The following is a 14,257-nucleotide window of genomic DNA, read 5'->3' as shown; positions in this document are numbered from 1 at the left end:
ACATTTCCCCATCTCCAAACCCTAAATCTAGAGAACAGAAGCAGCGTCTACTGCTACTATTCATTTTCTTCCTCACTAATTCAAATCGACTCACTTCAACTCGCCATAACTCACCCGAGTTCGCCCACACGATCCCCTCCCCTCCACGTCACCTTATCCCCCAACGGATTTGTCAGAAGAGTACGAATATTCCCTCAAAATTGCATAATTTCTGTACAAAAAGGATGATTTATTGGATGAATGGGCCGTGGATAGATGTGAATCAATCCATGCCCTCCATTTGTCCCAAAATTTGTTCAAAAACTTGAGGAATTTTGGGCAGATTTTTGAAGACTATATATACGAGGTAAGCTTTCTTTGTAAGGGGAAAACAAGATCAGAAGAAAAATCAGAGAAAAAACTCGAAGAGAAAATCAGATAGAAAACCTAGAGAATTTTTCGAAAAAAAATCAGAAAAGAGTAGAAATTTTTTTAGGGTTCTTGGTTTCTTAGCTTGAGTCTGTTTCTCTTTAGAAAAGAAAAAATAATTTTCACAAGTTTCAGCATCATTTGCCTTTGTTTCTCAAAGAATGGGGTTCGATTGAGTTTTAAAGAAAAAGTGAATTTCTGGAGGTTGTTCGATTCTTGTTGCTGGTGTGTGAATTTTTGTTGCAAATTCTGTTCGAACTCATCCGTTGTAATCATTGGAGTTTTTCTGTTAAATCAAAAGTGCTAACTTCAGGTTCATCTTCTAATTCTTTCTTTCACTTCATTTCTACTATTGTTTAAAGCATGATAACAGCCCTAGTTTGGTTCTGAAAATTAATCGAGAAATAAACAAAAATATTTGTGTTCGATGTCTGTGTGCTGTTTTGCTGCTTCCTGAAATATTCCTACGATCTTTTGCTTGGTTATTTTAGAATCTCAATATTATTGCCGAAGTACTCTTCACACTTCAGATTATGTACGTTTCTCACTTTGAATCCATGAAAGCATGACTGCTAAGAAGTATTTAGATTTCGGAGTGTATGTTTCTCTGTTTATGCTTAAATTGAATGCAAATCCAAATGGGGCTTGTAATATTTGATATAGTTAATATATATATATGCACTACACTTCTAAATGATGGTAAAGATGAATATATAATATTAATTCCCTAACTCGTATGGTTTGACTTGAGATTAGAGTTGTCATTAGCATGCAATTGATATCTTAAATGGAATTTCAAAAACTCATCATTAAAACTTAACTATAAGGGAAAATAAAATCAACTTTGACAGTAAAACTGGGAGTTTGCTTCCAGAGTGTGCTAAAATGACTTTGTATAATGGTTGATTCATTTAAATCAGTTCATGTTCAAAGAGTGAGAATGTTTTCTGTTAATCATTAATCCTTGTAAAGGTAGTTTGAAAAAGGAGATGTAATATTTTAACTGATTCATCTGTTGTAGTTGGCAAAATCGTTAACAGCTGAATATTTGTGTTAATTTTCTTTTCTTCTTTAACTGGGTTTGTTGCCGTTTTTCTTAAATGCCATAACCAAGTTGCATTCACAAATTGGAGTTGAGAAAAATGCATCCCAAAGGAAATTAGCACATGTAATTACTCCCCAAAGAAACTAGACTCATGTGCATTTATAAAAAAAAATGTGATTTTTTACGCACAAATGGACATTGGTTAAAATCATGTGTAATTTTGTATGGTTCGTGCTTTTGGTTTCTTGTATAAAGTACATTGCTAAAATTGAACTCATTAATTGTGACTTGGGCCTAAATAGAGGCCCATTTTTCTTTTCCCCTTTTGTTGCATCAATAACGTGAGAACTAATTTATGAACATTCCTAAAATGCTTTAGGCGCAATTAAAATTATTACAACTACGGGTACGACTCCCGTAACGTGGTTGTGATAGTTAGTTTTAAATTAGTTAAAAATAGGAATACCTTTAATTTTCCCTTTAAAATATATATAAACTTTTTTTTTAATTTGAGGTGTGCCATGCTTTAAATCTATAACACATGGCCCTCACAAATTTAGATCAAATAATTTGGGGTGTGACATATACAAATAAAATCCTTTAATTTATGGCCATCATATAAACACAAAATTAGTTCAGAAATGCCTTGAACTTTTGTAGTTTGCTTTAGGCGCGTTAATTAATTAATTATCATAGCTACGGGTATGGTTCTCGTGACGTAGTTGTGACCCCTAATTACTAAAATTCGGGGTACATTTATGTGACCCGGCCACAATTTAATCTTTAAAATTAAACATGTTGTAGATCGTGGATACGGTTCCCGTGACATGATTTGCAATATGTAACAATAATTATTAAAAGCGGCTAATCATTTAAAATGCACAATAGGTTAAAATATGTAATAAATCAGATAATGGACCGATTATAATAGTATAACCGACCGTGCTAGAACCACGGAACCCGGGAATGCCTAACATCTTCTCTCGGGTTAATAGAATTCCTTACTTAGAATTTCTGATTCGCAAACTTCAAAAGGAAAGTCAAATTTCCTCGATTTGGGATTTTAAAATAAATTGGTGACTTGGGACACCAAATAAACTATCCCAAGTAACGACTCTAATAAATAAATAATCTCATTTCGAATAATGTCACTTAAATTAAAAAACTCCCTACACCCCCCTTGGGTGTGTAAAAAGGAGGTGTGACCGGTAGTACAAGATTAATTGAAGGTTATGGAAGAGCTAATTTATTACTACAGGGGGGAACATATTTGGCTATATATTAATGAAACACTATATTGTAGTAAATCTCAAAGAAACTTATTAAGTTTCAAAGATATTCGCCAAAATGGCTACCATATTGAGACTACAAATGATGAAAAGATTGAATATCTTTATATTACTACAATAATGTCTGGTAAGAAATATGTGCTTGAAATGTTACCTGCTCTTTCCTGCGGCTTATACTACACACGTATTAGCAGGATTGAATCACATTCCATAGTAAACGAGCAGTTTACTAATCAAGATAATTTTATTATTTGGCATGACCGGTTGAGCCATCCTGGTTCTAATATGATGCGTAAAATAATTGAGAATTCACATGGACATTCAATGAAGAACCAGAAGGTTCTTCCCTCCATGTGAACCATTCAGATATATATGATTTTGGTAAATGCATCTACAAGATGGTCACATGTGTGTTTGCTATCAACTCGCAATATGGCACTTGCGAGATTGTTGACTCAAATAATAAACCTAAGAGCACAATTTTCAGATTATACAATTAAGACAATTCGTCTTGATAATGCTGGTAAGTTTACATCCCAAGCCTTTAATGATTATTGTATATAAACTGGGATAACAATTGAGCATCCGGTTGCTCATGTCCATACACAAAATGGTCTAGCAGACACTGAAACTTTACATATAGTTAAACAATATTTTAATGAACCTATCAGATTGTTACTTAGCGAATAAATGATGCATTATACAAAAATATTCATCGCAAAGCGAGGAGGATCAAAATTTTACAGTAAGATGGACACGGGACAGAAGTGCCGATTTGGTACCCACAGACCACGTCTTCAGAGCTCTCCCAACAGTACTAGAAAGAATGGCTTTTCAATTTGGAAAAGTAAAACAGTTGAGCGACTTATAACTCATCCGTCAAGCAGGAAGTGAAGAAAAATTTTAAACCGCCTATACAAGTGAATCTCATTATTCTCTCCAATTGTCTGAATGTTTGCGTACGGGTGCGGTATAGATATACGCATCCGAAACCAGTCGAGATGAAGACAATAGACCAGCTGGCCTCACCATTGAGCTTGCCTCTGATAATAATCAGCAGCGTTTGCTCCTTTTTCTATCTTGCGCTCTCGAGGGGGTCAAATTTATAAACAACTTAACGTTGCCTCCTTTTCACTCTGCCCATAACAAGAGAGAGGGGCATGTCATCCGCTACTTCAGCCCTCGGTATCTGATTGGAACTAGTGCATTCTTGGGTCATTGTTTTTTCCACGCCATCATGACAACCAGATATACAAGATCTGCTAGAGTGATCGTCTGCCACATCCTTACTTTGAGCTATGTCTGGACGCAACTTGGCAACCTTAGCAGAAGACAATGAACGTCTCTTCGCACGCGATTTAAGGATAAAGGAAGCAAGGGTCATGCAGTCATCTGCTGTTTCACACAGATTATTTAAGGAAAACCCACCATCGCTCTTCAATTGATTGCATTTATTTAGCTTGTGACAGCCTGAAGCTTTTAACTGTCTTGCATTTTCATCAGTGCACACAACAGCATTCTTTTGAAAATATAATGAGGATTCCTGGGGCCCTATTGTAGAAGCATTTTCCCAAACGCGGTTCTCACCAACATCGAGATCAGCTGTGCCTTTATCCAAGTGCGGACGAGACAATGGAGGACCCTCAGAGTTAACACAGGAATCATCATATCCACTTGTGGAATGACGTTTATCCATAATATTCATGGTCTTCCCGCTGTCTTGAACATGTGAATCAACCTCTTCAACAACTGTCATTGACGAAGACAGATTTGGCAAAGATGATGAACTTTCTTGTGAGGCAATAGTTCTCTTTTTCTTCACTAGCGAACTGGTTCTCCTCCTATTCTTGCAGATATTGTTAACTGCAGTAGTAGACTCAACCTTACTGGAAGCAGAAACCTCTGGAACCATATCATTTGGTGCTAATTTTTTAGTCCGTCTAGGATGCAGTTTAGAAGGTCTTTTATTCTTTGTTGAATCATGATAACCCTGTTCAAACGCCTCTTCACCATCTGAAATCCTCTCAATCTCCTGGTCTCTAGAAGATAAAGAACTGTTGTTTAGAAGATCAGAAGACTCTGGACCTTCACTTTCCTCCAAATGTCGCCTCTCCAATTCACATAATGCATCACACCTAGGAGCCGAATCATCCCTAGTTGCTCTGGGCCTACAAACAGAAACTAAATCAATCAGTAAAAGCAACAAGCAGCTAAAAACACATTCCTTCCATCTAAAGCTGTGTGTCCAAGACCAGACAAAACTGTGTCCAAGACCAGACAAAACTATCTCTGTGCTTTGATATAGCAGTTCATTTAAACATCTATAGCCCGCACAAACTAATTTGGGATTGAGATGTAGGGGAGCTTTGAGTAAAGCACCAAATGAGGCATCAGCCACTTCCAGAAATGTTTCCTATTTGAATACGGATTAACACTGAATTAAATAATCACAATTTTATCACAACACATGTAGCAAAATATTGTTGAAAGCATACATTAGTTTCCTTCTTTTATTCGCAGAAGCAGTTCCACATCCAGCTCTATAACTAAGTTTATGAGTTGGAACTATGTCATTGGGTTTAAGGGCAGGTCTCTCCTCCTCCCTGTCGACGAAGTTGGAAATAAAAGCTTCTCTTCGTATCTTTTTAGCTTCTTGCAGCATGGGAACTTCATCTGGAAATAGCACCTTCCATCTCCTGTACGTAGAACAATTGAATAAGAAACAAATCTGGATAGCACCTAGTGTATATTCGAACTTCAAAGCCACAAATAAGACAACATCCTCGCGCCAACGAAAAGATTACACAAGCAACACCCATTCAACCATAACCATAAACGTCCATACCTCCGGCATTGGTTATCAGTGCGTGGAGGAACGCAAGCAGCAACCTTGGACCAGGAATATCCATGTTCATCTATGGCTGATTTTAACTTCAAATCCTCCTCTTCTGTCCACTCATCCAACTTCAAAGAAGGATCTAAGCTATTGACCCATCTGAAACAATAGCAGAAATAAAACTCAAACGATAAGAATGATAACAGCTTTTTCCACCTTAATTGCCGAATCAGACAGATAGTAAATACCTTTCTCTACATTGTACATGAGTCCTCCCTGGTACATATTGAGCTATCTTCTTCCAAATTGGCGCTCGACAAGGCACAGATTGACCTATATTCCTCCAAGATTTAGGGTAAAAGAGCATAACAGCAACTTTCAATCGTTTGTCTTCATCAGCACTCCATTTACCGCACCTTTTCCTTGTTGGATGAAGTGATTTAATCCACCTGGGAGTTTCAAATAAATTCACCAGCTTAACTCAGAGATACATCAGGGAGAACCAAATCGCAAATTGCTTTTAAAACATTGAATAGAAGAAATATGTAAAAAGCAAACTGAAACATGAATAACATTTGGTATTCAGAAGCCTCAGATTTAACTATGCCTTCCCTTCTAATTCTCCTACTCTGAAGATCCTTTGGATGAGATAGAGTACAACATAAGTATTAGTAAAATACAAAACATTGAAGTGTTCGCTTTACTCCAACCAATAAAACCTTACCTAAAGGTACCTACATAGTCACAGAAGGAATTGTTGTCAATCATTGATGAAACAGCAGAAAACAAATTCAGTTACATAGTGCATGTTTAATTTGTCATGACGCACTTTTAAAGCCAACGAGAAGCAGTAAATTTATAGATCCTACTCTAGAATCTAGATACTGGACCTACGTAAAAGGTGGTGGCCAATCACAAAACACCAACTTCAAAGTTCTACAAAAGTAGTACCGGACCTTATAAAAAAAAAAAAAAAGGTAGTACCGAATACAGAATTATGAAGAAATTATCACTTCCACAGAAGTAGTGTGTATGATGATATAATACATTATGCGAACCATTGAAGTAGCTAGGAAAAGAAGGAATGATACGAAACCACTATGAGGAGAAGACTGACCTATTGGAGCACTGTGTACCTGCCCGGCCCTCAATTACAGAAGCAACAAGCTGCCAGTTACTCTCACCAAAAGTCTCCACAGCAGCACAGAGTTTAATATCCTCCTCCTCAGTCCATTCCCGCCTAAGGATTGAAGCATTCAGACTCCTCTGATAATGTGATAAGCACTGAAACGGAGTCCTACATACTCCTAATGATGCAGAAATATCAATCCAGTTACTCATTTCATTCCGCTGGACAGCATGCAAAAGGGCCTTTTCCTCTAATATATCCCACTCTTCATGTTTAATTAAGGGGTCTTCCCAGTTCAACCACCTGAAGGGATGTAAGAAGAGGATAAGTGACCATTCAACCAATGATAGCAGAAAAATCAAATTCAAAGCACCTTAAACACTTAACTAATGATAACATAAGCACCACTAAGAAGGTGATTAGGTATGCCCATTAATGCACATATCAATCATAGGACTTGCAGCAGCTAAAACTTTGTTTGGAAGGAGGAGACCACGCAGGATCTCTTAAGGTACTTAAGATCGGATTTTAGAATCAGTAAACGTGCAATTATAATGTTACGTTTAAGTGTATGTGGTTATTTCTGTTCATTATATGCTCATGAGATTCAAGGCATATCCATTATATACAATACTTACACTTCCAAAAGGTAATAAATAAACCAAACTTCTCAATGTTTCTGGATCGCAAGACTACATATTAGGGTAGTAAACATCTGACTGTAGTATTGAATATTTAAGATCATTCTGAGACAGTAACGATGTTAAATTAATAGTATATGTAGGTTCATGTTTATTGGTCTATTCGTACGACTTGTCGCATATCCCTTAAATGTTTAACAAAGCTTATATTCCCATTAAATTAGAAAACCTAACTTGTGATCCTATTCCATCCTTGATACCATCATTTTTAGGCTCTACTAAACCTGAACTTGGATGATAGACAATTAGGCATGCAGTTCCGACAGCTTGGCTAGTCATTATTCAGCAAATGTTCTCCATAACTTATCATAGGTCAAAAGGACATGATTCCCGATACTCATATTACAATTAATAGGAACAGCAAAAATCAAATTTTTAATATAATTTTCCATATACAAGAATGCATAGAACTGGACAGATACCCAGCAGCAATATTCTTATTCAAGTATGAAACGCTATCTATGCGAAGAAGGTATATAACTATTTTATAAAGGAAAAAAAGGTACTTTAAATCTACCTCGATTGACATTCAGCACCAGAACGACCAGGAATATACATGGCAGCTACTTGATCCCAATTGACCTTGGGTAGAAATAACCTCATGGTCTCAGGGGTAATCACAACGTCCCTGATTGAGGCAATGAGGCCATCAAGATCACCAGATTCTCCGGAACGTCCATCCTTGTTACTGCAAAAAAGTTTGATAAGACTAAATGGTCCCATAAGAGCAAATTGGTAGCAAACATGGCGCATTTTCCAGAAACAAGGTAAATAAGAACAATCAGTCAAGTTCCAAATCTCAAATTTTTCAAAAGAAATTCCACTTGTTAGGGTATGTTCATTTCTCTTGACACTTCTAGTTTCCAGTTATTGATGAGAGTATTTCAATATTTTGAATAGATCTTATTGATAAAACCAGTCATAACCAAATGCCCTCATGTTCCAACTTCCAAACTTCAACTTCAAATCTAATGGTATATAATGAAGGGTAAAAGTAGAAGAGATAACTGAGTAAGAATTAGTTCCAACATCAATGAATATTCTTCAAACCAACCTGCATACCATTTGTAATTAACTAAGAATGATAATCCCCAATCACCATAGCATTTTTTATCTCCATACAGGAAGCCCAGTTGGTAGTGAATAAGAGAACAGCACAAAGAGAAAGGATGGATATGAAGGGCTACGAGTGGCAGAACAACACTCTAAGACTGGGGAGAAGAGAGTGAAAGTCAAACATTTGACAACATTAAGCTCTACTGGTTGAGTTGAAGAAACCTAAGACAATCCTCTAGAACGGTACAAAAGAAAATTAAGTTTCAAAAATATTAACTTCACTTCTTGGACACATGATTTTCTAATCCTGCTATATAGACACTTTCAGTATAACATCACCTTCAAAACACTACTTTATTAGAAAAGCATTTGCACATGTAAATTTCTTTATAAAAATCTGATAATCTCATGCTGTCAAACAGCCAATCCTAATATTCAGATTTTAATCTAAAGGTGTAAAATTAAAGAACTGACATTATCTCTTCTCACGCAAAAAATCAAAATATATAGCTAGAAAAGGACCACAAATTATTGCATTGGTGCTGGCACCAACAATTAGATATATCCACTTCAAACTTAAAAGACATAGATATAAGGCATCCAGTCTCTTTATAGTTACCGCCCAATAAGGACCACCAAGATAAACATCAACAATAATACTAAAGATATCAACTTTTATCCAAGTGCTATCACCCCCTACACTTGCTCAAAGTTGTTGAAAGTTAAAAGAATTCTCCTTTTTTTTTACAACCAATTCAACAAGAGTTTTCTCTCTTCTATTTTCAGTTTTCACAAAATTGCAAGTAAAAAGGGAAATTGAAATTGGAAATTTAGGTGAAAGAAAGGATTAGAATTAAATATTATTGGGGTAACATATGATCCTCGTATAAAGGCTGGAAAAGAATAATTGTGAATAAGTCGGAACCACATATTCCAATCCATACAAATAAGGAAAGTCATATATTTGAATACTATGATTAGTCAATCAAACAATTGTGAATAAATTGGAACCACATTTCCAATCCATACAAATAAGGAAAGTCATATATTTGAATACTATGATTAGTCAATCAACTTTTAATCTTATCGGCTTGATGAATTAAAGTTTGCTGATACATACAAGCATCGTCCAAAAGAATGGAGAAAACAGGAAATCACTGAGAGACAAGGTTTATATAAAGTTGACAGTATTAGAACTCAGGGTTGTTGGTCGTTTTTGTCCCTGTGAAAGATCATGGATATGTGCATACAAGAGCTGTATGAGCAAGAATCTAATTTGAAAGAAGTGTTTCCTCATTAACATATCCACTGCAGGGAGAAATGTACCTTAGTAGATCCACTGAGCGTTGAAGCAGCATCTCTTGAAATTGTTGTTTCACTCCTTTTGCAAGATTCTCTCTCTCTTCTTTGGACCACTCCTTACGACTCAATGAGACAGCAAAATGTGTCAATGCCTCCCTAACGCTAGCAACATGAGAATTCTCGGGAGGTCCATAATGTATTGCAGATAACTTCTTTCCCTGGAGCTGTAAGAACAAATTTAGGAACAGAAGATTACATATAAATGTATCCCATACAATTATTTTTTTTAAGTACAACTTGTATCACATATAATAACACCATTGTTTGTGATTGAGGCAGTTATTATTATTGTTGTTTTAATGGAAAATTTCAAGCTTTCAGAAGATGCAATCCATTTTTTGTACATATGGCACAAGATACAATACTGATATACCAATAAAAAAACAGATAAAATATTCATATAAAAGAGCTTTAAAATAAGTTATGCATGATACGATCAATCAGCTAGAATGAGAAAACAAAGGAAGGTAAGGCTGTCAGTGTCCAACAAGCAATTAATTACCACAGACAAGTTGAAAAAACAGGAAAGCCACATATGTCAATTGATGACATATTTGGCACCATGTCACCGGAAAAACAAATTTGACAATGAAAATGCTGCTCAACTGTGTCAATAGTCATCAATTAGAGCCATGGAAACAGACTCTATGCAACATAGACAAGGTGGCAAACGTCCAATCCCCAAGTGAGTAGACAACAGACATAGTACAGTTAGTTTTCATATTTTTTTCTTGAAGGCATTGCTCAAAAATCAGTAGCACTTTCTCTCTCCTTGAGAAGATACAACTTAAATAACCTAATACTTAAACAAATAAGATTAAACAAACAATGAATTCTCCTGAACATATCAACATCCATTTTTACAAGCCATAGTCTTAAAATACACTAGACATAAACTAACAGGTTTCAACAATACAAATTACATCACGCCTTTCTCGTAATAATTTATATTAAGCTGTTCAGATTAGACCATTAAGTAAAATTTCGCCCATCAATCCAAATCTAGTTGAGAAAAAAACAATTAATTGACGTTTTCACTTTTTACAGCACTTAACACGTCAAATTACTCTTCCATTCTTGTATATTCATGTTGTCCCACGCAAAGTAATCTTTTGACAACAACTTAAGAACCTCGTACAGTTTTGTTTTTATATTCTCTGGCCTAAAAGAATGAGCAAATAAGCAAAAAACAAACTGACACGATAAGACACATAAATGAACCCGGCATCTCATGTGCTCATGTGTTCCTTATCCTAAATTAATCCATTCAGGCAGCAACATGAGGTGGAACTAAACGAAGTAATAATTAATCAAGCTTGCAATTAATTGGCAGATTGTAATGCTGACCTTTGAACTGCACTTTTGTTTTGGCAAAGAAATTAACTGGATACGTGCATCTCTTTTCTGTGACAAGGCCCGCCCCATTCTCTTTCTGCTAGCGATCTGAAAGCCTTTAAGGATCTTCACCCGTTCCTTCAATTTTTTCAACTCTTCCATTCTTGCTTCAATCTGCATCATTTTATCCCGGATAATTTTCTGACACGACCTATTCTTCTTGATGGCCTCAACAAATGCCTGTGCTGATTTTGGGAAGCAAAAAGAATTAACTGACACTGCTGTGTTTTCAGCACCGGAATCATGCCACTCAATTAGATTCTGAGAACTAGCAATTTCATTACTGCATCCATCAGAAATCTGTGTGGTTCCATCTACACAAGCGGGAAACCCTTCCCCAGCATTAGTTCTCTCTACAAAGAAATTATTGGAAGATTCCTTTTCCGAGGTAATGTTAGTGACACCAACCTGCTCAAAGTTATTCAAAGGACTCTCCTTTCTTCCCTTTCCAGAATCTGTATAAATTATACGATAGTAACCCAAAAAAAAGATAATACTTAGTAGCAAATAAGAAATACATAAAAGATAAAGGATTTAAGTTGTATGACCCATTTCAACCACATTACCAGTTAATGCTTATCAACAGATTTACCTATACTTACCTAATAAGTGACCTAATTGTGCAAAATACTTTTCTTTTTACATAGTCTGTGCATAGAACTTAAACTCAAAGATCAAACATTCTTGATACCCAACAGACGAATAAAAAAAATCATCTTTTGCAATGTAGCTACTAATCATGACAAAATACTTTAACACTAGTTCGGTTCATATTAAATAGGAGTACTAGCAATGAGTATAGACTTATAGTTATAATTCTATTTCTACGCAAACGAGTGAGGGCAGAAAATCTAAATCAACAAACAGAAATAATCTACCGTCATCGTAGGCCGCAAAGCGGCGCTGAATAGCACGTAGGGTTTCGAAATCATCATCACCCTCCGAGCCAGGAGGAGGAAGCGAGCACAACGGTTCTAGAGTTAGAGGCTCACGAAGCTCTGTCGATAGGGCGAATCGCTCTTGTATGCTACGAACCAACTCGATGTCATCGTCTACGTCATCAACGTCTGTACCGGAGGGGGTTACGTCGTCCGCACCGATGACGTGGCCACCGCCGATATCGCCGGTGGAACATGAAGGTTGGAGGTCGTCAGTTTCCTTGCCGGAGAGAAGGCAAGCTTTCTTAAGGGCTTCCATGTCCTCTTGAAAGCCGTCATCGGAATCGCTGCCGGAGAAATCTTCATCGTCGTCGAAAGCCATTAGGAATTAGGGATTCAGGTAATCCGACGGATTGGGAATGTAGTGTTAGGGCTTTAAATTCAAGAATTGTTAAGTTGAATGCAGATGGCGGTAACAACTACTGTTCGGAATGTTGGAGACTAAATGGACCACAAAAGTGTGTCAAAATTTGGGCTCAATATCAGAGAGCCCACAAACTTGCTTAAATAGAAAAGGGATTTTTTTTTAGCAAACTTCATTTGTAGCCATCCGGAAAAAATTAATGACAATAGCTAGCCACAAAATAAATCATACAATTAACAGTCCAAAACTAATTAAAAGGCTAGTCCTCCGGTACTTTCAAACCTAGATCTCCGGTACTACTTTTCCTCCTTGCATTTCTCGCTATCTCTCTTCTCTTCTACATCTTCTCCAGCTTCTCCTCTTCTTCCCCGTCCCGCTATTCCTCCCGCAACCCTAACTCCGAGATTGATTACTCCTTTGTGACCAAATCTCCGCGATCCCCAACGGCCAGTGACGATACAGTTTCAGGAACAACGTCAGTCAGCTGAGGATGCTAAGAACCTGGACGAATCTGCTTGGAAAAAGGGGTCGTTAACTAATACATTTTTTTCAGATTGAAGGAAAGATTAAAAAGCAGATTTATTAACAAAGAAGAAAAAAAATGTGAAGAGTAAAAGGTACTACCTACATTTACAACCCATTTGTTTAAACTGAAGAAATGTTTACTTCTCACCCTAATGATCTTTAATTGTTGTTAACTAATACATTCCACAACAGACTTTACAGGTTAAAATTAAATTATCTTAGAGCTTTTTATACTCATCTAGCTCTAATATCAAATTGAAAGATTTAAAAGTTGATTAATCAACAAAGAATAAAGAACAAAGGTAAAAAATTAAGAAGCACTGCCTACATTGACCCCTTTTATTTTCTTATGACTTACTTTGGTTGTTTCATAACACGTATAGAGAGACTTCGAATCTCACCTCTAATGGTAGTCATGTTCACCGCTTAATTGAACAGGTAATTTTTGGTGTTCACCTTATATATATATTCATTTTATTACAAATATATATATATATACAAAATGGACAAAAATTATACAAAAATATACGGTCACTATACAATTTATATACAATAGACTGTCACTATATAATTTATATACAAAATAGACCGTCACTATATAAAATATACAAAACAGACTATCACTATACAATATATATACACTAATGATACATTAGAGATACACTAAAATATAGAGGATACACTTAATTTTGTGAATTTATACAATGTAATAGTATATGTACAATTTTTATACATTTTATAACAAATTATATATAATTTTTATAATATACACTAAAAAATACAAGATACACTTATATACAAAATTTATACAATATGCATATAAAATATTTAATAGATTGTATAACTATATATATATAAAAGAAGAAAACCCCACGACTAGAAAACCCCACAATTTTTGTTGTCACTCTTGTATCATGCATCGTAATTGAGTAGATCTTTTTAATAATTGAATTAAAAATTTTGTGATTTTTCTAGGTACTCAACCAAATTTTTCCAGTGAGAAATAAAAAAAACAAAGAGGAAAAATATAGATCTGAAATGGAAGATAAAGAAGGGAAGGAAATATGAAAAAAAAATAATCAAAAAAAGATAAAAGGAAGATGAAGAAGGCACAGAGAAAGAAACAGGACAGGAATGAAAATGATAATGGGAAAATAAATATGTGCATTGGATAGAATGAAAGAAAGATAACAAGGTGTGCATCGGATA

General features: G+C 35.7%; 1 protein-coding gene across 1 annotated transcript; it reads right to left on the bottom strand.

Moving 5' to 3' along the window:
• Nucleotides 1-3,253: 3,253 nt before the first annotated feature.
• LOC104220923 (uncharacterized) lies at nucleotides 3,254-12,599 on the bottom strand. The gene is made up of 9 exons (XM_009771886.2): nucleotides 12,100-12,599; nucleotides 11,174-11,676; nucleotides 9,791-9,990; nucleotides 7,926-8,096; nucleotides 6,696-7,010; nucleotides 5,827-6,027; nucleotides 5,588-5,737; nucleotides 5,238-5,438; nucleotides 3,254-4,910 (listed from the first exon to the last, which is right to left on the bottom strand). The coding sequence occupies exons 1-9, from the start codon at nucleotides 12,479-12,481 to the stop codon at nucleotides 3,857-3,859; spliced, it is 3,177 nt and encodes a 1,058-aa protein (XP_009770188.1). The 5' UTR covers nucleotides 12,482-12,599; the 3' UTR covers nucleotides 3,254-3,856.
• Nucleotides 12,600-14,257: the final 1,658 nt, after the last annotated feature.

Source organism: Nicotiana sylvestris, chromosome 3 (assembly GCF_000393655.2).
Source record: "Nicotiana sylvestris chromosome 3, ASM39365v2, whole genome shotgun sequence".
NCBI classification, from domain to species: Eukaryota; Viridiplantae; Streptophyta; class Magnoliopsida; order Solanales; family Solanaceae; genus Nicotiana; species Nicotiana sylvestris.
The sequence above is the reverse complement of the archived record's forward strand: the minus strand, read 5'-3'. Positions and strand labels throughout refer to the sequence as shown.